Raw genomic sequence first — 24,591 nt, forward strand, 5'->3', positions numbered from 1 at the left:
AATAACTATTATGATTAATACATCTACTTATCATGTAACTTTGCGATATATATAAAATACGACGTAGACCGTAGAATCAAGTTATTTACGAAGAGGATTTAAGATTATACTCATCACAATGAAGAAAATTGTCTCTTGTATATTAATATTAGTTGTATTGGTTCGCTCTGAATACGTAAGTAACTACATAATAAGTAGTTAATAAGCATAAATGCACATTTTTTCAACATCATTAGCTTTTTAAATAGTACCTATATCCTCTATAAGAACGCTAGAAAACTGTTTTTAACATTTTTTGTTGGAAATATATTGTATCCATGAAAGCCATAATAATTGAAAAACCTCTTTCCTAGTTCCTTTACCTACGAGATTACGCTTGAGATGAATCTCTCAGCATACATAGCATGGATATTTCAGGAGTTTTTAAAAATATTTACCTAAGCCACGATTAATTTTCTTATTTGTTATCATTACGTAGGTACCTACTCTTCTCCAACAAATGTTGATAACTACGTAGAAATTTTCATTTTCAAAACATTTCAATATGAGAATATAGTTTTATTACATGACGGATCATTATCGCTAAAATTAAGACTAAAATGATTAGCCTTAATTAATGATTATTAATAGGTAACTAGTCTATAATAATGCTTATTTATGTTACTTGACTTACACCTTATTTTGTGAATTTTTATAGGTAGGCTTTTATCAAATATCACACATTATTAAAATCTAAGTTAATCTCCTGTTCCTGTCGAAGCTGCGTGTAGCATCTAATAACATATAGGTACCTATATCCAGTTTATTTGCTATTTTATTTTTTATATTTATTCATTTCAGGATTATGTCACCCTCGCACCTTTTCACGTGAAAATGATTCGAGAAATATCTAATAGTTGCATTGCTGAGCAGAAGTCACCTACAGACAGTTTGGAAAAATTTCTAGAAGGCAATATAATAAATGATCAAATAACAAAAAACTTCATATACTGTTACTTGACAAAGGGTCATTTTGTTAATTCTGAGGGTTCCTTCGTAAAGGAACACATAGTTTCTCTGGCCGGAGAACATAAAAGTAAGGCAATTATTGCCGATACAATTGATCGTTGCAACGAAGAAACACTTATGGATAATGACAAATATGAAAGAGTGTTTCATGCAAGTCAATGCCTCTTCAACAAATCACCGATTAAAATCAAGATTTGAATATTATTTAGATCGATTAAATAACCGTACTAGTCATTGTCCCCTCTTATTTTTTCAATTATCGAGATCTGTGAATAGGACAAAATTGATTTTTCGTACCCCTAAATAATAAGAGTAAGGCAGAACAACGTTTGGCGGGACATATATAAAATTCTCGTGTCGCGGTGTGAAGACTTGACTGGTTCCCATGAAATTATGTATTGCGTGCATTTCGGGTATAGGACATCTATTTTTCATCCCCCTAAATAATAAGAACAGGTAAAGGCAGAACAAGGTTTGAAGGGACAGCTAGTATCTAAGGTAAAATAAAACGCAACCAACAAGTTACAGCTAATTTTAAAAGGATTTACAAATCTAAGGTACGGGGTAAATATACGCCTTTAACAGCTTAAAGCAATTGTTATATCAGGTGCAAAGAGTTATATAAAAGTTATAGGTGATTTAAAGCTTTTCTAGATGACTGTGACCAATTATCATTTAAATTGACCTTCAGTGAGCTACAACGCGTGCCGTTCAAAATTTTTAATAAAAAAAATCTAATTGCAAAATCATAAAGCCCACGTTGCAGTAAATCTTGTTAAATATTTTTATAATAGTGTAATCAGCACATCAATGACATGTTTCTAGGCTGTGTGGGAAGTGGTTTTTATCTCTTTAAACTCAACAAGACGATTTTCATCGGTTATTTGTTTGGAAGACCGCCAAGACTGACGACACAAATTCTTCCGACCTACTTAATTCTTTATAAACGGAATTTTAAAATAGAACTGGAGACATGTTTGCATTTTCATCTTCCTTCCTTTCAATGTGGTGTTCCGTTTGTAATCCTACCCATTTATTGGAGTGAAAGTTTTGTCACTATATAATATATTATAGTATGTAGATATTTGCCAGGTACATATGTGTCTCTTTGTATGGTTATAATAGAATTTTGACCACTGGGCAATACCTATACTGGTACTTCTTAGCATTCTGCTTTTCTAAAATATATCAATGTAATTTAGATGGAATTATGAACACATCTATGAGAACGCCATAATGGCTCTACGCGGGTAATGACAATACATTTTTAGACAATTTTAATCAAGTAATATATGTACATTCACAACTTTCGTCCATAATGGGTAGCAAGTATTATATTTTGAAGCATGTTGTATTATTTTGTGTTTTGTACACATGCTTCGATAGAATGATAGATTAATACCATTTTTTATAACCATTAACATCTAAGATGGTGAAAATGAAAATGCATACTGAATACAGGATGAATCGTATCAAGTAAATCAATTTTTTCAATTTAATTTTAATGATTCTTATTGTTGAATAAAAAGTAACAACATATGAGTTAGCATATGAGTAATCAAATTTTTTATGTGCTTGTGTGGTAATTTTTATAATCATTGTTAATAAATTGTGGTCATTGTTAATTGTTTTTTTTTAAGTGTAGAGGATCTATGGTAGAGGATAAAAGAGGTATGAAAATAAAAACACATTGGTTGTACCTTAAAAAATTATTTTCCATTTTACAATATCCTAAATTAAGTACATTATAGTATAATTTTTAAATTATTTTTAACAATTATTAGGTTTTTATTATGAATTCACATTCATTTAAGTATGTTATACATAAATAATTGTGCTTATAATTACTGCGAATGAAATGCACTATTATGGACTGCACGGTGAGTTTACACCGAATTTTATCATACATAATCTGATTTGATGATATGTGTAATATATTTAGTATATTTTTTTTTTCTATATTAACTATTTATATTTTATACTCTATGTGCATAAGGCAAGATGGCCAATTTATGGCTTACATACAATGTTCTATTTGGTACATTTTTATGTCTACTTATTTAAAGTTTTATGTGTTTAATTCAATATATCGAACCGAATTAGTACTAACTGACATACTTACGCCATAAGAGATTCAATTCGGCTCATAAATATTTAACAATTTTTATTCCTCTTTCACATAATAAATAGTTATCAACATGTAGATTTACAAATATCAACAAAATAAATTACGAATAACAGCATATTTAAACTAAAATTAAACTTATACACTAAAATAATCTATTCTGTCTAGTGTCCTTAACTTGTACTAAAACGCCAGCCGCATAAGTGTTTATTAATTACATATTTTTACTACATACGTAATGCTCTAATTAAATTAATATTCGTCCGATCAATGTCGCAGTGACATTTCTTATAACTCTGTGGACAATCCTGCGTACCACAATACGCAAGATAAATTTAATTTTTGTTAAGTTGAAGAAATAATTTTAAAATTAAGCTTAGGGCCGATTTTTCAATCCTTGGTTAAAATTTATCCGTCCAATAAAGTATTACACGAACATTTTAAAATGTCACCTGTAAACTGTCATATAAGGACAATTAGAATACATTTTTGAAATGGTAGTTTAATACGTTATTCGATGAATAAGTTTTAACCAAGGATTGAAAAATCAGCCCTTAGTAAAATACGACTGGCGATTGTCAAGATTTCATTATAATTAATATTACGTGGACTAGTAATTGAATTATTCTAACTATTAAGTACCCTATACCGCTTTGGAGATAAAATTAGTAGGGCTGCGTATGTTACACATAATTAAGAATAAGTACTTTTGCTAATTTTACGTAAAAGCCCTTGGATCTCCAATCTTAAGCTAAATCAAGTCCATTTTAGGACACATTGAGCAACATGGACATGTTTAGAGAACTAAAGAAGATACATTTTTGCTTATATAGCATTATAATTTAAGCATACACTTACACATCCACAATTACCCCATTATGTATCTAATAAAATACACAGATCTTACGGAAAATGATTCAATATTGCTTTCAAAACCTTTTTACCTGCAACATCTGAAATCGCCCATCGTCATATTTTTAAGAGAGCACATTTTGATATATTTTAGCGTTAAGTAACGTGAAGTTAATACCACATATTAGGAACTCTTCGCAAGTATAGTACATATCAAGTTTATAAATAAAATAATTTGGAAGAGACGATAGACTATAAATTTATATTCTAGAGACGAAGATGGAGATACTATGACCCTGCGTTTTATCAATGATCTTAGTATTCAATAAATAAATTGAAGAAATATACTTTAATACTACAAATAGATAAATGAGACATCTCTCGCAATAATAATGAGCAATATTGATGTTTTCGTTATTGTCATGAAACAGCTTTCGCCCCATTCTGATTCTAACTACTTAGTTATATTCGACACGGAATTTTATAAACATACTAGTAAAAAAATATGTTTCATTATAATGAAAGTAACTGGAAGTAAAAATAATGTGGCAAGAATTATAAACATGTAGGTAGAAGATTAAGTAAAATTATTTTAAGCTGGCAACCATGCAAAAATGTTCATCATACAAGACTGGACACTGCGTTTACTATGGCTTCACCTAGTCTCGGACTAGGGCATGCCTCACATAGTTGCCAGCTACAACTGACATTTTACTTCATACATTACGCGTTGTATAATATTTTTTATACCATCACCGTTCACTTATGCCCCTTATCCTAAAGGTTCGCTTTGGTCACGCTAAACATTTTTGGTTAATTAACTGGTCGAAATAATTTTTGGCTTTATGGTAACGCAAATCCGTAGTGATGTTTCCTTTATATACATTTGGTTCGAGTAAAAAAGTTATGTAGGACTCGAGATTAAGTATATCAGCGCATTACCGAGATGCGTTGCAGTGTGTGTTACTGCATGCGTGCTTCTTGTAGAGGTGGGGGGTAGGGGAGGGGAGGGAGGAGGGGGGCCTGCACGCCGCCGCCCTGTAGTGTGTAGTAGGGTGACATGTACCCGGCGCTGTTCGCGGCTGCTGCAGCTGCTGAAATGTAACATATTACTTATTAGAAATATCTTATTAGATTAAGCTTGTAATCTGTATAAACAATATTGTAAAGTTAAGATATTTTACAAAGTAGATTCTATATTGAGCTTTTAAATGTAATAGATAGTAAGATTTCATATTATTTAAAAGTCTTGTAAATCTTTTTGGCATGTTATACGCTTTAAGAGTCCACTACCCCTAAAACTTATATAAAATCTTTGAAACATACCGGCAGCAGTAGCGTATGGATCGAATCCAGCAGCGGCATATTGCTGTTGGTAGGCCGCGGCGCCCTGTGCGGCGGCCGCTTGGTACTCATACAGGTGATTGGCAGCCGCCACCGCCGCGGCGTGCTGCAACTGCGGCAGCTGCACCAGCCCTCCCGCCCCCGCGCCCACGCCCGCGCTCATGCCTCCAACCGTCCCCATATAACTGGGAGTACCGTACACGTAGCCCGGCGACAACCTGCCAATAACAAAACAAACACTCAACGACTAAATATATCATGCCTCACACGTACGCCTTACTCGCAAACTACATTAACCCCGTAATCAATGCTTTGCCAAATTCTTTTCGTCTCGAGAGTGAGACAATACAATGATTAGCGGATTAATGTGTTTTTGGTAAGGCCACGATTCCCTAAACGCCCGTTATCAAAACAGAGTCAAACAACACTATACCTAGACCCAGCGGCAGACGAGCATTTTTATATGGTTAGTAGACATCGATCTTTGTGAGTACGCTATCGCTAGCAGTTGTCGTTGGTGAACGGCCGCCGTGCGTCATTGCCGGAAAGTTAAAATCAGTTAAAACGTTCAAATGGCCGAGTCTATGCTGCCGCGACGAAAATATCCCCGTCTTGCGGATTTATACTTACTGGCGCATATCGTCCGCGATCTATCTCGACACGAAAGATTAACGTTTGAAAATAGCATTGGGACTTAAATTAAAAGAATATCCCCTTAAAAACCTTTGACGATGTCTTTGTTTTTGAAATCTCCTAAGTGGCAACATTTAACCCAGTTTTTCTACAAAATGTAAAGACCATAATATAAGATTTGAAAAACGAATAAAATAGAAAAACTGGTTAGCAGATGAAAGAAACGTTGACTTTGCGAATCTCGTCTAACGCGATGTCGACAGGCGGTCAAGTTTGCTAAAGGGCACTAGAAAGTTCGATATAAGCACTTTTGGAGAACCCTCGAGCGGTACCGCGCCACATCCCTCGCCATCATCCGAGTTTTCGTCTTACTCTGTCACTAAGTCGTCAATGGAGACAGATTGATTGGCATTTAATGTCTATGGCATTAAAGATTAGCTCGGTACAGGAGGTCGAGATGAATACGCATGCGTAGTACACGCCCGAATCGTGACTCCGCCCGCGTAGTACGCCCACCTGTGGTATTCTAGCCCCATTCGATAGCGCAATACCTACTTACATAAGAACGACTACAAAGATATATCAAATTGTTCTGGTCCATTTACTTAGGTACATACATCTAGGTGTTTATCTAGGGAAGGATAGTTGAAAAACAAAAAACACGCGAAAAGAGCATTATAAACAAAACTGGCGCAACATCACACAAGCTTCACATCTACATAGATACACAATTGAAAACGTAAACTAAAATTTACTTAAAATAAAACGACTACATTACGGTTAGGAACCTAACTCGGTATTTGAAACGTACACCATAAACATGCAGACCTACAAATTTTGTGAAATATTTCATTTTATAAAATTGTATTGGAATATCTACATATTTGAAAAAAAAAAGAAACATCTAAATAATGTTTGTCTTTTTAATACGCGTGGTGGTGTTACTAATATAATTTAACCTAATTTGATTACAATCGTAGCACGGCGGCGTTCTTTGCGTCATTAAATAAAATTCCGCATCCATGGGTTTCTAAATTGGTTATAACTTATAGCCATGGACACACGTAACAGAAAATCCCTTACTAGAGGCCATTCACATATTATCAATATATAAGTTATTCATATTGATGAATTTATTAACCATTTATGTATTTTCGTGACATTATATTTTTAAGTGAATGGACTCTTATAACTCGTGACCCGCTCTATAATAATAAGACAGAGTATTATGAGCATACCACTCTATCGAATACAGCCAATTCTAGACAAATACTTGTCTTTACAACATCTAAACCAATTGTGTAAACAATTTATTATAGATATTTTTTGTATGTTGATTTTTTTGTATCAATCAATGAGCGTTTTTCTAAGAACTGTAAGGCAACCGCGCGCCACAGGCTACCAGGGACATTCGGTTACGAATTACATTGTAAGTGTATTAACGAAATCCACCACCAACAAAACTCAAGTCAAATCAAAAATATTACACGAACACGGCATAAAAACATAAAAAATAAAACATTGAGTGTCGAGAACGATGCGTAAAGTGATGGCGATGGGCGGCGCCCGCGCGACTCCGTACGCCGGCGCCGCCCACGCAACGAAATAGCTTTAAAACGTAAACATTAAAAAACCCAATCGACTAATTCACACCCAAAACGAAAAATCCACTCTCACGCTCACTCTTGCCATAGATACCTATGTGAAAATGTTTGATTATTTAGAATAGACGGGGTCCGCTGGCCGCCACGCTGCTAGCCGTCTGGAGAAGCCGCTCGCCTCATCTACCGAGACAAAAGTCAGCTCAGCTAATTGTTCTTGTTCCGTGATGCTTCGCTCTCATATTACTTACCTACAGTCAAACTAGTCTTGTAGTTATTATTTCTAAGGTGAAGTTGACAAGGAAACTTGAAGTACTAAGCTACAATACAGGGTTGGACATCTTTATAGAACTGCTAACGTATCCACTATTATTGTTTAAGGAAACCCATATATTGTTCGGTGCATAAAGACAGTTAGAAATCGTCTGATTTTTGTCTCGTGAGATGTCTGAGCGGCAAGTCAATGCCGCTGGTGCTGGCAAACATCGAAGTGTTGAACCATTGAACATTTAAGTGTTATAAATGCAAATAAGCTTCGGTTTCAAACTAAGCTTACCCGTAGTGAGCAGGTAAAACTGTTGGGTAACCTGCGCGGACACCGGCCGCGGCTGCTGCAGCTAATCCAAAACCTGAAACAAAATATGGAATTAGTTTTCTAATGTTCATCATGCCAATACATCTAAAATAAGCCCTCTGTAATTATCTCAAAAAAACTCAACGGAAAAATATCTGTCATCATAGGTATGCTCTCAAGATTCTATTTTAATTCCACTTAAACGGAAGCGGCTAGAGAAGACTCCGGTAAAATATATCACTGCGAGCTTGGACCACTTCCAAATGACACAAGAGTCAACTTAGCACAGGCGACGTTTGAAATGTTAATTTCTTTTTATTGCATTGTTAAGCAGCGCGAGGCTACATCTATTTTGGTCGCTCAGCGCCCGCCCGGGCATCGGCAGTCAGATAGCTCTTGACAAGAAGACGACAAACTCCAGCTATAAATGGCATACGGCCGCTCATGTCGTCTGTCTGATGTCATTAGATTGCCGGTTTCAATAAAGAATAATAAGCTAAACTTTGAATGTTTCAAAACTTTAATAAGGCTCACAATGAAAGCCCTGCTTTAAATGATGTTGTCATAGCAAATTTTGATTAATGAGTAATATTCATAGAAGCGTGACCACTGTCCAGTTGAACTCTTTGGCGGCAGTGTGTGGTGAAATTTCACCGACTATTACATCCGGAGTACCCCGGATGAAGTTTCGGTTGGTCTGTCACGATAATGTACGACCTTCCATATAAACGTGAACAATCATTTTCATCACAAATTGCAATCAAGTCATTAGTGTTCTGAATAACACAAACGAATATTATGTTACCATGTTTGATTCGGATAAAACTTAATAGGTAAGGGTTGGTGGCAGATGTTATACAAAACGTGAACCAACCGTAAATATAGCATGATAGATATTAGATACGAATGTGGTAGGCATTGTATTGACAACTATACAGTATAAAAAAATCAAAGGTTTGATCGCGTGTTCCATGTACGCGTGATGTGCCACCTCATTTCGATCGATGGCGTGCCATTTGACGGCCGAGGTCGAACCACTGTCCACTATAAACCTTCTGATACATTACGTTCTTTCTCTAAATACCAGTGGAGAATGCCCTATATATAACTCTTTGTCTGTACGTGACCCGGTCAGTTGTCAGTAGATATCGATTAGCCTTTTCTACATTCGTTTCCACATTTATTTAAACAAATATGACGCAGCATTGTTTGACCAAAAACCTAATGACGCAGCCGTAAGCATTAGTCACTCTCCCCTGAAGGAGTGATCGCATACGTCCCGTTGAAGTAAATAAAGGTTTGTTTTGAGTGTTTTTGCGCGTTTTCAGGTCTGGAGTCCGGGTCATCGAACTGCAAAGCCGACGGAGAGCTGAACGACGCTTGTAAGGATTCTACGGAAATACGATTTTAGACACGGCCGGAACGTGCAGGACAGGGTGCTCAAACTAAAACTTTAATACTCTGTTATAATAGAAACTAACAAAACGTTGAAGCGAACAACTCCATTGTATTAACTATGAATACACACCATGTTATCCATTAAATCGTGTTTACAACTTCCGTATTTTCATAATCGGGTCAGAAAGCCGAAAACGAGCAATAAAACTATGATTAATTAATAATGTACATATACCAGTGAGCGTGTAGCAATACTAAGTCTGTAAGTTTCGTTTACAGACCCGGGAATAGATGTAGACCAGTCATACCATGGCCCAGTTCATGTGACCAAACATAATGTTTTCACGACCGTGACAGTTTGGCATGTCCGGTGGCCTTCCTTTTGATCATCGGTGTCGTCTATGACGTACAAAGTTATAAATTTAACACTAAATATAGTTATAGTAATAGACGCAGACCGTGCAGCTTTATAAACACGTGCCAGATAAATTACCACCAACGCAAAGATTATGCCAGGCGACACTGGTATTTTAGTTGTACATACGTTATATGCTGCATAATCATAGTTTGTGTAATTTTTTACGCTACGAATTACAAACAGCTTGTGTCCATTTTGTTCTATGGCAGTGAGTATAAGTATACAATGTAGGCTTGGACAAAAGAAAATCGGTCGAGAAAATATGAGGTTTTGGCGCGAAGCCAACTCTTATGTCGCGACTCGCGGCAGAGGCGGCCGCGACGTTCCCAAAACTGCGTATATTTAGACAAAATAAAGAGGCAACTGAAGACAAAACGAGACGCAACTCTTGTTTTATAAATAACCGCGTCGTTCGCCGGACGGACCGCCTCGCACCCAACCTCTGCTCGCCAGCTGTTGTACATAAATAATAATTAAGACATGAATAAAGCAACGTAGGTACTCTGTGAAACCTTTGCGAAAGAATGGTGAAATGCTTATTTTCTAGATGGACGTCTTGATTGTACTCAATATTTATGAATAGACAGAATTTAAGCAGGGAACTTTCATTTTCTGCCAATCTTCGCCCAGGATTTCATTTGGATTCAATTGTAACACAATAATTAGGTGTGATGAAAACATATTCACCAATGTTGACGCATTGCTTGGACTGGTATCAGTTACGTCTGCTTTAAACTTGGCATCAACGCGATTTGGAATCGATAGTCACAGTAGGAAGGTAATCTGCGATATCGGAGGATTAAAACGGGGCTTCGTGCGGAAGTCGCCTCTAGGGATCGCATTACACGGTGCAACAAGGGGAGACTCGCCCACCTCAAAGTGCCTATGTTAACACTGGCTCTAGAACAATAGTGCTAGAAACTTCCGTTGCCCTTTTCATAAATCTACTGTTATAAAATGTTAAAGTGACAGTAATGTAGGGCAGAAGATTTAGTTAAATAGATTTAAAAAAAAAGAATTTCATGTGAAATGCTGTGTTTTGGGGCAGTCATATCTAAAAATTGTGCAAAAAAGATGGTTCACAAGTCTGTAAAATGATGATAATACAATCAATATTCACTAAGAATATTGAGTTCATTCTTCAATTTGATTATTTTTATTTCGCTCTAAGAAAATAGAAATAGTGATACTAGAAATTCTTTAGTGCATTAAAAGCTTCAGAAAGATACGCTCTATTCTAAATATTTGTGTTTAATTAAAATAGTCCGATAATACCATTACTTTGTGATTACTAAACGAAATTTTGGAAAGAGTTCAACAACAACAACAACAAAAACACTTTATTGTGCACCACAGAGAGAAGTACAAGTAAGGGCACAATACAATATTTAATAAAACAGACAACCTGGTGGACAAGGAGACGCAGTGCAAAAGTAATAAAAAAACAGGGCAAAGTGCACTAAAAACAGAAAAAAAAATACTAGAGTTCAATTATTTGTAATAAGGAAGGCAAGGTTTAATATCTAAAGGCTACATTTTTTGCGGTAGCTTAGACTTTTATTCAATTTAAGTTATACTTAATTCCGTTTAAAAAATCGATCAAAAGGTGAATAATTCCCCCATAGCAGTACAAATACATTCAAAACTAATGTTAAAACAATAACAATACAGTGTTTCTGTCCACCACACAAGCGAATTAGCAATAATTACTTTCCGCTCTGTACAATAAAATAAAGATATACACGATTACAGTAAAGTTAGATACGATCACGTGTAGCCGAGCCACCTAACCATTATGGCTTCGCCTCATACAATTACACGTAACGCTATCGATTTTTCCAACAAAAAACATTGCTTTCAATTATTTATTGATCGGGCACACGAGCATCAGTGCATTCAACGCCTAAATCCCGAAGCCGAAATAAAAATAGTTTCGGGAATGAGTTGGGGCGGACGAGTATGCATAAGTAATGCACCGGCGAAGGGCTAGCTGCCGCAGCACACGCTAACTATTAGGGTTACTAGCAAAAAATATAATTCAATGTCTATACGCGTCTTCTTTTATTCACAAGACTAGCCTAGCTAGACATTTTTCTACATTTCCAATAGAAATTCCTGTAACTAACTTCTATTTGAATGAAATTTTGCCTACCATCTTTGTCAGATATTTTGGAAAAAGGTGACCTACCTACTCAAATTGTTTGCAAGGGCAACCCTATATAAATAAAGCGTCACTAACCCCTCTGCAAACGTATTCGCACCCACAAACTCTTCATTAATCAATGATGACTTGCAAGCTTCAGTTTTAAGCGTCATACACGCTCCATCGAATTAAGCATCATGTGCAATTAGGTACTAATTGCTGGGCCGTCGTATTCATTAAAAGTACATGTACATAATTTAAGTTTTTCTTGCCACCCAAGACAGGTGTGAATCGATTACCAGCGAGCTCGGCGCTCAATAATTCAACATGTCGCCGGTATGTTTGGACAAGTGCCTCGTTCGGCCCTCATCAACACTCCTATATAATAAAACTTTAACAATGTTTTCATAATCGACATCGGCCCGACTGAAATCGCTCATTGGTCGTAGCTTCCACGTATTTAGAAACTAGGCTACATATTTAGTACCGCAGTAGTTAAAATTGTATAAACAAAATATGTACTGTTTAGCGATGAAATTGAATTCATGTCCTCGCGACCCGTATGTTCTAACTTCTATGGAAATTAAACACCTAACCAAATAAAGGCAACAATGAGGCAATTTAAACAAGACTTACGTATTTTCATATGCGAAATACATTTTCATTACATTTGCATATTTTCACATTTATTTATAAAATTCCTTATTTATTATCTCTCAACTTTCCCTCATTGATTATAAAGGGATATATGGGAAACTAAACAAACCGTATCCATTATTAAATTCTTTGAAATTGCGTATTATCGTTTATAAAACGTATATTTATCTTGGCGCCAAATCAATGTGTAGTCGTCGAAGACAGATAAGCTATACTCATCAATCGACGCTGAATAATATTCTTTAAAAAGTATGAATATGTACAAAGGGCCCGGATTTTTTCGTTTTATTGATGTAGCATAATTTAAATTTTGCATAAATTTGAATGACAATAATAAAGGCATCAGCAGGTAACTGAATAATAAAAAAGAATTTGTTGAATTCGCTTTCACAAATCGGTAACCCTTATAACGGTCGTATGGTCAATGGTGAAGTGACTAAACGACAAATATGAACAAGTTTAACCGTCACATGAACTTTTCAATTACTGTAACCCCTTTTAGACACGTTAGGAACAGATTGTGAGCCTAAACAGGTTGCGAACAAATATTTTGAAGCGATTCAGGGATACTAAACAGACTGCCGTTTGGAAGTATTTATGAAAGGGCTCGGACGTTAGGAACTGCATCGTAAACCTTAATCTTAACTCAAACAATGAAAGACTACACGGTAACAGGGCAGATAAAAGGAATACACTCTTTACAAAAATCTTTGAATGGAACTATTTTGTTCATCCATAAAACATTTGAGGGCAAGGTTATTGTTTATTCACATAAATATACATTGGATTATTGAAATTTTCTTTGTCTGAAACAACAAACATTTGATTGCCAAGGTCGATTTTTAAATCTACACGTTTTGCTATGCAGTAAAAATATGGTGATAGCAGAAACGAATTTAAACGGACATTGTCCAAATAATTAGGTATACATCTGCAAGCGACGCGGTTATGGTTGCCCGCTACAATCAATAGCGATCCCTCAACACGAGGCCAGTCCCAGGCGGGATGTATAGGGCATATGGTGGGACCGGTAGAGCACGCTGCACGGCCAGGTGGCCGTCATGCGCGCCCGCACCCATTGTGCGATACCCCGCTCCCCTCCCCACGAACAATACCGACGTAGCGGTTACCAGAATCAGTTGTTCACACTTTGATCTATCAGCTGGCGAAACTCACCTAAATTTGATAGAGAAAAGAATAGGAGCATCGAGTAATTACGCTCGAGTGAATTATGAAATAACCTAAGTGCTGCCCCCTTTTAATATCCTAATGACACACGGTCATCAATCACAAATACTCAAACATGCAACGATTAAGAAAGCATTATTCGTTAAGAATGAGATATGTGTTTTTGAACGCGTTTATTTTCTACTCATCCTTCTCCTATTATTTGTATAAAGACAGGGAAAATAAACGATACAAACAAAGTGTCAAAGCAGTCTTCACGTGAATCTTCATTTTTAAAGTTAAATACAATGTATTTACTCAACATAACCTACTTTTGTTATATCATAAGATAACATCGGTCAATACGAGTAGATATAAACAGTATCGAAATTAAAAACAACGATTCTCATAGGTAGCATGAAATTACACATTATCTATCGTGATACAATTGCCGTTATCATGTTCTACACAATTCTATTGCTTGTGGTAGTTTCAGCTCACGTCATTGTAAAGGTTAACTTTGATTGTCGTGTACTGTCGTGTAGGTATGCCTTGTACGAAAGATTATATCTTTATATTATGTGGCCTTGTTTAGCATTTGAAGCCTGTTGTTTTTGATAAATGTCCATTTTAAAAACGTTACGCTGATCTATTGTTCTTATGTTGATTTTATAGGTTACCCAAATTTTTGTTTCTGAACATGAATTACTTCAACATAATAACGAAGCCTTCAACGTTTATGATTGATAGTCTATTATTGGTGCGATATAGAAGTGTCGTTTTATCATATTGAAAATATGTGTACAGTAAAATAATTAATATGGAAATACCTACTGGCTGTAAAATAAAATTCTAGATACATATTATTGTGATATTATCGTAAAACCAAATTAATCAATACACTTTCATGTCATGTAAAATTTCAAACTATTATTAACATAAAAGTAGCACCATATGAAATTTATTACTATGTTATCTATTATCTAGCTGCACATACCGCTCAAGGTTCCTATAGGTATCTAACTATTACGATTTATTTTATTCCATAGAATACCAAGAAACTATTAGGTACCTATTTATAGTGCTTATTTAGATAGATAGGCAAAGGCAGACCTTATTCAAAATTCTTTGTCATTAAAATGTAATTACTACTCCATGCCATTTATCATAACATCTACATAATATTATGTACCTATATAATAGTTATACTACTAACTAAAAAAAATCTGTTGTTTCTGTAGGAATGTTTTGAACTGGCCACTGCATAAGCCAATACAGAAAAGAAAAAAATAGCGTTTTTTATCATTGCTTGTTCAAAACAAATCTTAGTTCATCAAATCAAGCAAAGTCCAACAGTTGGTTAATAAATTGTGACGTCAGCAGATTTTACCGCAAGCGAGACAGGCTTACAAGGGTTGCGTGCGAGACGCAATCAATTAATGAGCCTACATGCTTCCGGTTCAACGTTTAGGGACTTCCGGAGGGGCGGGCGGTTCCGCTAGTCACATACCGTGACTTCACCTATGTTACTAGTAGGATTATAGATACTGTTGACAGAACATTTGCATGTGCAATGCTTTATACATGTATCGGTGACGTACTGACGTGGGGATGAAAGGTTGAAGGTTCTCTTGATTGTATTAAATCTTGTTTAAAGCTTCACATACGAATGTGAAAGAGATAATAATAAAATATTTATCAAAATACAAATCTCGATAAGACTTCTGAATTCATAAAAAAAAAAACAAAGACAACTTAACCATCAGTTGTATACGTAGTACATATATTATTATTAGTCTGTGCCATCAGCATCAACAATGTATACAGAAAATTGTAAGTATACTTACAGGAATTAAAAATATGTATAATGAAAAGTAATAAAAAAAATTTGAAGTGCTTTTTATGAATCATCGTAATAATTATCTAACAATCTATTTTTCCACTATTTATATTGTCCTATGCACACAATCTGGATTATTAACAAAACAAAAAATAATCAAATGATACGGTTCTATCAATTTTGTAATAATAAAGATAACGTGCCCTTTATTTAATTGTTAACTTTAATCCACTTCACAATGTTTTGGTTATTTACTCACTAAGATAATTGTAATAGAGTAGAATTATTTTTTGTTATTTTTTTATTATAACTTGTAAAATATGTATTTCGGATTTCCTATTTTACGTATTTAATAATTGATTGCACTAGCTTTAATTTAAATAAGTGGCCACTAGCCAAATCGGCTTGAAAATACAAGTTAAATTGTATCTAATCACCTGGCTGTATTAATTGCTTTTCGCTGCCAAAAGACATTAGACAATCGCCAATTGTTTATATAAATAGTTTTCGGTAGTGTTTGGATCGAAAATAATACAAATCAAGGCAGTCATTATAAACCTTTGTGTCGAATGCAATTTATGACTCTTTATAAATAACAATGACAAAAATCAATCAAATAATTGGAACCTGTACACTTTTTAATTGATAATTCAATACTAATTGTTTCTAAATGTATGCTACAGCTTACAGGCCTACCAATAAATGAAATAACTAAAATAAAAAATATCAATACGTGAATAAGACTTTGAGATAGATAGAAATGGTTGCTCTAGCCTAAATATTAAGTATTTAAGAAAGAAAGGAGAAAGAAAATTTACCAGTAGAGAATTAAGAATGTGTCCTACATAATTAAGCATGATCTAAATTACACAGATTGGTCTTTTCTAATCATGAAATGAAAGCGCATATCGAAGTAATTAGTTACCAAGCAAACCCCCACAGAGAATTCACCCACGAAGATGTATCGTATGATTTTTTGTGTGTAAACGACACATTGTCGACTTCACGAACATATTCATTAAAAAAAGGTTCAATGTTCAACAAAAAATTGTTAAACAGCTGAGCACTGATAAGCATACGTCCTTTAAATGAACCCATTTCTTGCAAATGAACCCATTTCTTGCATTTTATGTGAAAGATATTCGAGATTAAAAAAGGTGAAATAATCTATACCTAATATAAAAATGAATCGCAAAATGTGTTGGTAAGCGCATAACTCGAGAACGGCTGAACCGATTTCGATAATTCTTTTTTTATTATATTCCTTGAAGTACGAGGATGGTTTTTATGTAGAGAAAACGTAAATATGTAACCACGGGCGAAGCCGGGGCGGACCGCTACTAGTTTACAATAAATTACGAATGTACATTCATATTATACACACACAGTTTAGTACATTATATTTTTTAATAGGTAATAAAGGTCACTGTTGCAGCGTTTACGAATTGTATTGTTTGGATAAAGCTTTAAAAACAAATAACAATTTAAGTCGACTGTTCAGTCGACTTGGGTCACAGGACACTAAACACTAACGAGGCAAAATTTACATTTATATTTTAAACTAATCACCGCATTTAACTTTAAAGGCTGGTTCACACTTTGATTAGTGCGAGTGCAGGTGATTAGTGCGAGTGCAGGTGTGTAGTGCGAGTAGTGTCCAATTCACTGCGAGTGCAGGTGATTAGTGCGAGTGCAGGTGTGTAGTGCGAGTACTGTCCAATTCGCGACGCTACACACTACGCTAAACACTAAACACTAAACACTTCTGTCCAGACGTGTTTAGGCAGGCACACTGCGAGTGAGGGGGAAGGGAGGGCGCGCGGGACGTGGCTACTCGCAGTCCACTCGCAAAAAAATAGAACACGCTTCTATTCACTTTACTACACAGCCTACTAAACACTTGCACTAAACAGTCGCTGTCCACACGTAGTCACTAATCACCTGCACTAATCACCTGCACTCGCACTAATCAAAGTGTGAACCAGCCATTACTCGTTTTACAAATTAACGATTTTTGATAATGTTCAAGGTTTTGACAGTTTGTGTGCTAATTTGGAGCTGATATATTTATAATACACTTAGATAGTACAAATCAACTTGTTCCCAAGTACCCGACTGATAAAACCCTTTTTAACACATGGAATGTATCCATTGTCGATACTAGTAAGGACATTACGTACTATTGGGAACAATGCTCGCTTTCAGATACCTGCATGATATAAAGATCCTTACCTGGCGCCAAATTTCCTCTTGGTTTAGCCCCTAGGATTGCCAGATTAACATTAGCCTTCCTTCCATCTATGATCGGGTTTGGGTCCTTGCACGCTCTCTCCGCAGCCGCCCGGTCTCCCATGATTACCTGTGAAGAGATACTTCATATCAAACCACTACTATATCCTAGGAATGACGTAACAATACACTCTGAACGCATTGGATCAAATCTGGAAATTTTTATACTGAGGCATTTGTTGCTGAAATTTTGAGCACAGTTTAGAACCAATAGTATAGCATACATAACATAATTTCAATCAGGGAGAAGATTAAAGTTTTTCCATTATTATAGAAAGGTAAATTAATTGGCTAACACTGTGGGCAAAAACGAGCGAATTACGAGATTCAAAATCCAGTGGTAACGATAATTACATTAATTCTTGTATTGAATTTTCTGTATTGAGTTCGTAAATCGATTTAAAATAAAACATACGCTGTTCACATTACCTATTGTAATGCATGCGAGCCCCACAGGTCGCCACCTCAATTTTCCACCGACTATCGACCAGTATACACTGACCCAGCAAATACCTAATCCATGTTACGAAATACAAGCTTTACATTAAATCCATAGGCCACAATATAATGGCTAAAACACATTAAATCGAAACCGATCGAAACAAATGTTAGATGACCTCAAAGATATTGAAGGTCTTATACAATTGGGAATTTAAATAATTTGGACAATTCCAAAAACACATGTGAAATATTATATTTTTTATGTAAGTATTTCGACGAAAATGAAAATAAATGAAAGTACCGCGCTACCGATAAACTGAAAAAATGTCATTGTATGGAAATTTATCGGAACGCAAACGTATTTTAATTAAATACTTCGATTGGTATATTGCAATCACCTCGATATGGCGACCTATACATGATGTTTACTAAAGCGTTTAAATTGCGTTTGGTATGGTCCATAGCGATAAGGTGGTTATGTAGAAAACTACAACTTTATGAAACAGTGTTCGAAATTTAGAAATTTTAAAATTTTTATGTCAAAAACAATTCAGAAAAAAAATCTGCTGGAGATACAATTCAAAAGAATTTTGTTGACCCTATTATTCTGTAAGCACCATATTTTTTTCTGTAGTCTATGACACGAATTAATAACATCAAAGACTGACATTGATAATGTTTTTCATAAATGTTGCAAGTTTTAGTAATACAATTGCAAGTGAAAAGTTCGAAGTACCTACACAGTTTAAAAATAATAATCTGTTGTAAATGACAACTGTTTCCGGTAAAGTTTACGGGCTCGTAAAATGGTGCGCGCAGAACAACACGCTTTGTATGAAGGTATGCCAATTTAGAATTATCTGCCGTATTTTTTTGTGCTCGTACTAAATACAATATGAACCTACTTGTATGTTGTCACTTTGTAAAAGTTAACAATTAAGGGATTTATATCTTCTTCTTCTTATATATAAAAATGAATCGCAAAATGTGTTGGTAAGCGCATAACTCGAGAACGGCTGAACCGATTTCGATAATTCTTTTTTTATTATATTCCTTGAAGTACGAGGATGGTTCTTATGTAGAGCAAACGTAAACATGTACCACGGGCGAAGCCGGGGCGGACCGCTAGTTTACAATAAAATGATAAAATAGGAATATTCATTTAACTTTTTAATTTTGATTGTACAAGTTATCAATACTGCAAAGGAATAATGTGTTGTCTTCTCTTCAGGAATATCTGAACCCCGGATCTTAATGAAGCAAGTCGAAATCAAATATTTGTACTTAGTAATAGATGGTAATAGTTACAAAGATTCCATTGTACCTACATATGTACTACATATCCTATTATCATCATTTGTTTGCAAGCAAAGTCGCGGGCGATAACATGTTTCAAGACGAAAGCTATTTACATAAAATGCAGGTTGTAAAACAGTCGGTAACTCATTTACCTCTTCCAGTTTCCTGCAATAGCTAGCGTATTGATAACGTTTTGCATAATTTTACCGAAGCTGATAGGAAACGAGAACAATTTCAACGCAAATTTACTAGTGAAATAAATACAGAAAGGCTTTTTATCATTTTAATCTTACCACACGTGAAAACATCGAAACAGACTTTTCTGTTCAGCAACTTTTTTTGCATTAGGGTTTAATAAGTAGATTGAGATAAGAATTGTGGTGTCAAAAAATTAAATAATTTAGCAAATTTTAATTAAATATGAGTAGGTAATGTTCAAAACTTATTTTCTGGGCAACCCTAATACTTTATTCGAAAATAAAGGGAGGCCACATCATCCCCTAAAAATAAGTTGTTAGTGGAAATGACATTGAAATCAGTACTTCAATATTAAAAACATAAAAAAATCGTGATAAAATGAACTAAAAATTAAAATTAACAATACTATCCTCAGAGGCTTTAATGCTTTAACCTAATCAAGTGCAGATTATAAAATGAGCCCATTGGGAAATAATTTCCCAAACTACACAAGGAAAATATGATTGTTTTAATACATAGGTATTGAATAGGTATTTTTGTATTTTTATACATAGATAGGCATTTTTATATTTATTTACATCAATAGTGATGACTTTAAAAAAGTGCCACAATTGAGAACATAGGTGATTTTGCGTTTTTGAGAACTTCAGGAGGGTGTTTCGCAAGGCATTTATTGGATTGACTGGTTTTATAATTATACTAGCGGTCCGCCCCGGCTTCGCCCGTGGTACATGTTTACGTTTTCTCAACATAAGAACCGTACTTCAAGGAATATAATAAAAAAAGAATTATCGAAATTGGTTCAGCCGTTCTCGAGTTATGCGCTTACCAACACATTTTGCGATTCATTTTTATATATAAGATTCATCTTAAATCACGTAGCATTACTATTATAATATGAACTACTGTCATAATTAAGAACATTTTTTAAGTGGTACGATTTTGTTTTTCACAACTTAACAACATGATTAGGTATCCTGTTGATAATTTCGCATCGATAGAAATGAGCACAGCACACACGTAACGTAACAAAATGTATTTTGAATTTAACGAATTGTATAAATAAATTTATTCAATTTGTTATTAAAGAAACAATATTATAGTAGGTACCTACGTAGAGGCGTGCCAAGAACAGTACCGCCCAGTTATTTAAGCGGAAAATCTTACCACGCCTCATAGAGAAAAATCTATTACGTATGTACCTATAACTGTTATGATTGTATTTCATCGAAGATATTTTAAATTAAACAATAAAAGTTATTGTTTATAACGAAATATCATCAAATGTTTAATTCATAATTCAGAAAATATATGAAAGAGATGATAATAAGTAGGTAGAGGAATACCTATAGACTTAATTAAAAAAAGCTGTTTTTTATCGTTGCAAGAGTGAGGAGCAAATAATTGATAATTACTTTAGCGACACATTTAATCTAAAAGAGAAAACCCTAAAAGTTGGCACTTTCGCTGTGATAATGTGTTTTCACCTTCAATAGTTTTATGGCTTCTAATGAAGGCAACCAATCATTGTTATATCTATCAAGTTATAAACCGTAAAAGTAGACTACCTATACGTTGTATGTAGTAAACATTTACCTAACTGATCTGTGGTTATATATGTAGGTATTTCATTTATGTATTAACTAAGGAACATAGGGCAGTTAAGAATTTGCTAGGTTTGTTAAGTTTAGGTATGTTTAAGGATGTATTTTTGAGTATTAGCACAGAATAGTTAATAGTACTGGTGTATCCAATTCTGGATACAGAGCTACCTACCTACCTCTCAAAATTAATTGCTGTTTAAATAATTACGTCGAGTAGTAATTTACGAAACATTTGTTTTAATTAAATACTTATTTTAAGTATGTCCTTATTATTTGATGATGTTTTTGTTCTCTTCCAAAGTCACTATAATACTTATTAATTATTTGTATTTGTATAAGTGCTCACATTACCTGCGAACAATATTCAGAACGAAGTGTGATCTATCTGAGGTCGCCGGATAATATTTGGAAATTACTTATCATATTCAACTACTGTCTTGTAACAATTTCAAACAACAAAAAAGCATTCCCATTCACAATACAAACGCGTTATTTCAAACGGTTCTAATGTGTGGTCTATCTAACTATGCTGGTATAAAAAAGCCTACGCAAAGCGCACTTGGCCCGCACGCCAGCTATCAGATGACGGGTCTTTTGTCTTCCATACGTACTTCATCACGTAGACCCTGCCCAGTAACTGGTGCGATACGATACTCTTGTACCTGTATATCATGTGTCATATAAATGTGCAACGTTTGATGTCATTTTACGAATTAATTGGTCTTCAATATTGCGTTTATGATTGTTAGTTGCTTGGACTTTTTGAGAACAAAAAGTACCTTCTTACGATGCTCACTGTTTTGTATCTAATTTGAGCTATTATTGATGCTATCTGAATGTTATTGTCTAATGTCCCCTGACAATACGGTTGTTATTGAGACTTTAAATTAAACTGTTTCTTCATGTTAAAATGTTGTGTTATAGGTACTAAATTACCTTCATAAAACAAAGATGGAACCGAGGTTTGTAGGTTGTATCTCTTAATAATAAAAAAAAAACAATGACATCTATAGGTACATATTTAAATAGATTTCTGAGAATAAGATTGAAAACATGCTTTAGTTTCGTGTCCAACTAAATTAATAGCTTTCAAATATGCAGTTATAGATAAGGGTCTTTTTTGAGTAACAACAAATTCTCATTATTGATGTTAATTATTTTAAACTAGTGGGTTGACAAAGTAGGACTGTTTTAAAGAACATTTAAATACCTAGTTACCTACAAAAATTTGGTAGGTAGGTATAATATTATAAAAAATCCGTACCTAATGATTTAGCTACTAGGTACCTATCTAGCTAAGGTACCTAGGTAGTAGCAGTAGTAGTAGTCAGTAATAGTTGTACTTTTTCTATATCGATCCGCCCAAGTGTTGCATTGACGCATTGCGATTATTAAAGCTATTTGGATGTCACAGAGAGGGTGCACCGAGTCCCTCGAACAGGGTGCCTTACCCCAGTTGAATTGAAAATGGGGTTGTGATTCATTTCCCACGAGCCCTATACTATACTGCACAAAAAGACTCCGAATTTAGTCCGCCAAAGATTCTCTGAAGCGAGTTTTCACCGCATCTTTCGTAATTGTTCAACATCTGCTCGATTTCAATATACAGGTACAAAATACTTAAAAGCAATATAATAGTGTAGATTTAACAACGACTCCAATGTATTATTTACGATGATTGACGACGGCATATGGATAGTTAGGGATTACCACGCGACGCAGTTTATGTTCTGTGAAATTATTCTAATGTCCACCAATTTGGAGCTACATTTATAAAAGATCTGTTTCAGGAACTGCCAAACATATTGAATATAGGTGTTTTATTTAATTAGGTATATTCTGACCTAAGAAATATCATATATTATTTTAGACCAAATTGTACTTTTGCTAGGCTTGGGAACAAAATGTACCTATGAATAGATGCGGAAAATAGTAAGTACGTGGCCTGAAACAACTATTATAAACTTCCGTAATCATTATTTAATATCGCAATAGGTACTTACAACACAGCTAGGTAAAAAGCAAGAGCGATAACAGTGCTCGATAGTTGTACATTTCAGCCGTAGAAACACGAATGCGCAAGGGCACCGCAAAGTTTACGTGTCGTTTCAGCTGAAAGCAACGCTTCTACGTCGTACGTGGCTAGGTTTATTACATTATAATTGCACACTATTTATATACGCATCGTATTAATAACAGAATTAAATACTCATGAACAATAAATTAAATACACAATTCAAAAAGATGCTTACAAATCCATATCCTCTGCTTTTGCTCGTCTGTCTGTCTGTGATGACAACCGCTTCCTCGATATCCCCGTACACAGCGAAATGTTCTCTTAAGCTTTTGTCTGTCGTGTGATATGGTAGCCCACCAACGAACAGTTTTGTCCAGGTGGTGTCTTTCTGGCCGGGCAGCGAGCCCAACGCCAGTAGCCCTTCAGGCTCGGCCGGCAGAGCGCCCGCCATCAACATTCCTTGCACCGCCTCCGTTGCGCCGGCCACCCTTACACTCTGGGAACACTGTCACTCCGCTGAAGCGGACGAGTTGATTATGTATAACACGCGGGGTGGACACGTACGTTGTCTACGGTGGTTGCGCGCGGACTGGTGCTCCTTCAAAGCGCACGTGGCGCACGGGTACTAATTTTAACCCCCGCCCGCTCCCCGCGCCATCACCAGATGCGTCGCCACTCGCCACCGTTGTTGGGCCACATGCGTTGTGCGGTGGTGTGCCCTACTGCCTAGCCTGCTACCCTCTACCAAGTACCATGTAATGATATGCCTCGTTATCACTGTTGATACTTTCTCTTATGAAAGATCCTAATTTATTTCACGGCTAAGTTACGTATGTACATATGCGAGCATTACCCTAAAACTGAGATACTACTATTACAATCAATATTTACAAAAGCTCAGGTAAACATCCGGTTTTCGTAGTTAGTATAAAAACAACCTTTATCAAAAAACTCGCTTGATTGACAAACTAGGCACTGATATC

At 35.2% G+C, this 24,591-nt stretch overlaps 1 protein-coding gene across 2 annotated transcripts; it reads right to left on the reverse strand.

Moving 5' to 3' along the window:
- Positions 1 to 2,976: 2,976 nt before the first annotated feature.
- Positions 2,977 to 24,226, reverse strand: LOC149487577 (RNA-binding protein 38-like). 2 transcript variants are annotated; one of them, XM_089696066.1, is made up of 5 exons: positions 23,844 to 24,226; positions 17,993 to 18,119; positions 8,120 to 8,192; positions 5,312 to 5,547; positions 2,977 to 5,076 (listed from the first exon to the last, which is right to left on the reverse strand). In XM_089696066.1, the coding sequence occupies exons 1-5, from the start codon at positions 24,063 to 24,065 to the stop codon at positions 4,949 to 4,951; spliced, it is 786 nt and encodes a 261-aa protein (XP_089552192.1). In that variant the 5' UTR covers positions 24,066 to 24,226; the 3' UTR covers positions 2,977 to 4,948. The 2 variants fall into 2 exon arrangements, with proteins under 2 accessions (XP_089552192.1, XP_089552191.1); XM_089696065.1 differs by having other exon boundaries at positions 2,977 to 5,079.
- Positions 24,227 to 24,591: the final 365 nt, after the last annotated feature.

The sequence above is a fragment of the Colias philodice genome, chromosome 6, assembly GCF_061535455.1.
Source record: "Colias philodice isolate Cphi_HAF_F1 chromosome 6, ilColPhil1 Martin Lab GWU primary, whole genome shotgun sequence".
Taxonomy (NCBI): Eukaryota; Metazoa; Arthropoda; class Insecta; order Lepidoptera; family Pieridae; genus Colias; species Colias philodice.

Excerpts from the sequence above, each read along its gene's own strand:
- LOC149487577 (XM_089696065.1), bottom strand. The coding sequence starts at position 24,065 with ATGTTGATGGCGGGCGCTCTGCCGGCCGAGCCTGAAGGGCTACTGGCG. Across the intron at positions 18,120-23,843 it reads AAAGCAGAGGATATGGATTT|GTAATCATGGGAGACCGGGC; the intron begins GTAAGCATCTTT and ends ATCTCTTCACAG. Across the intron at positions 8,193-17,992 it reads AAGAGGAAATTTGGCGCCAG|GTTTTGGATTAGCTGCAGCA; the intron begins GTAAGGATCTTT and ends ATTTTGTTTCAG.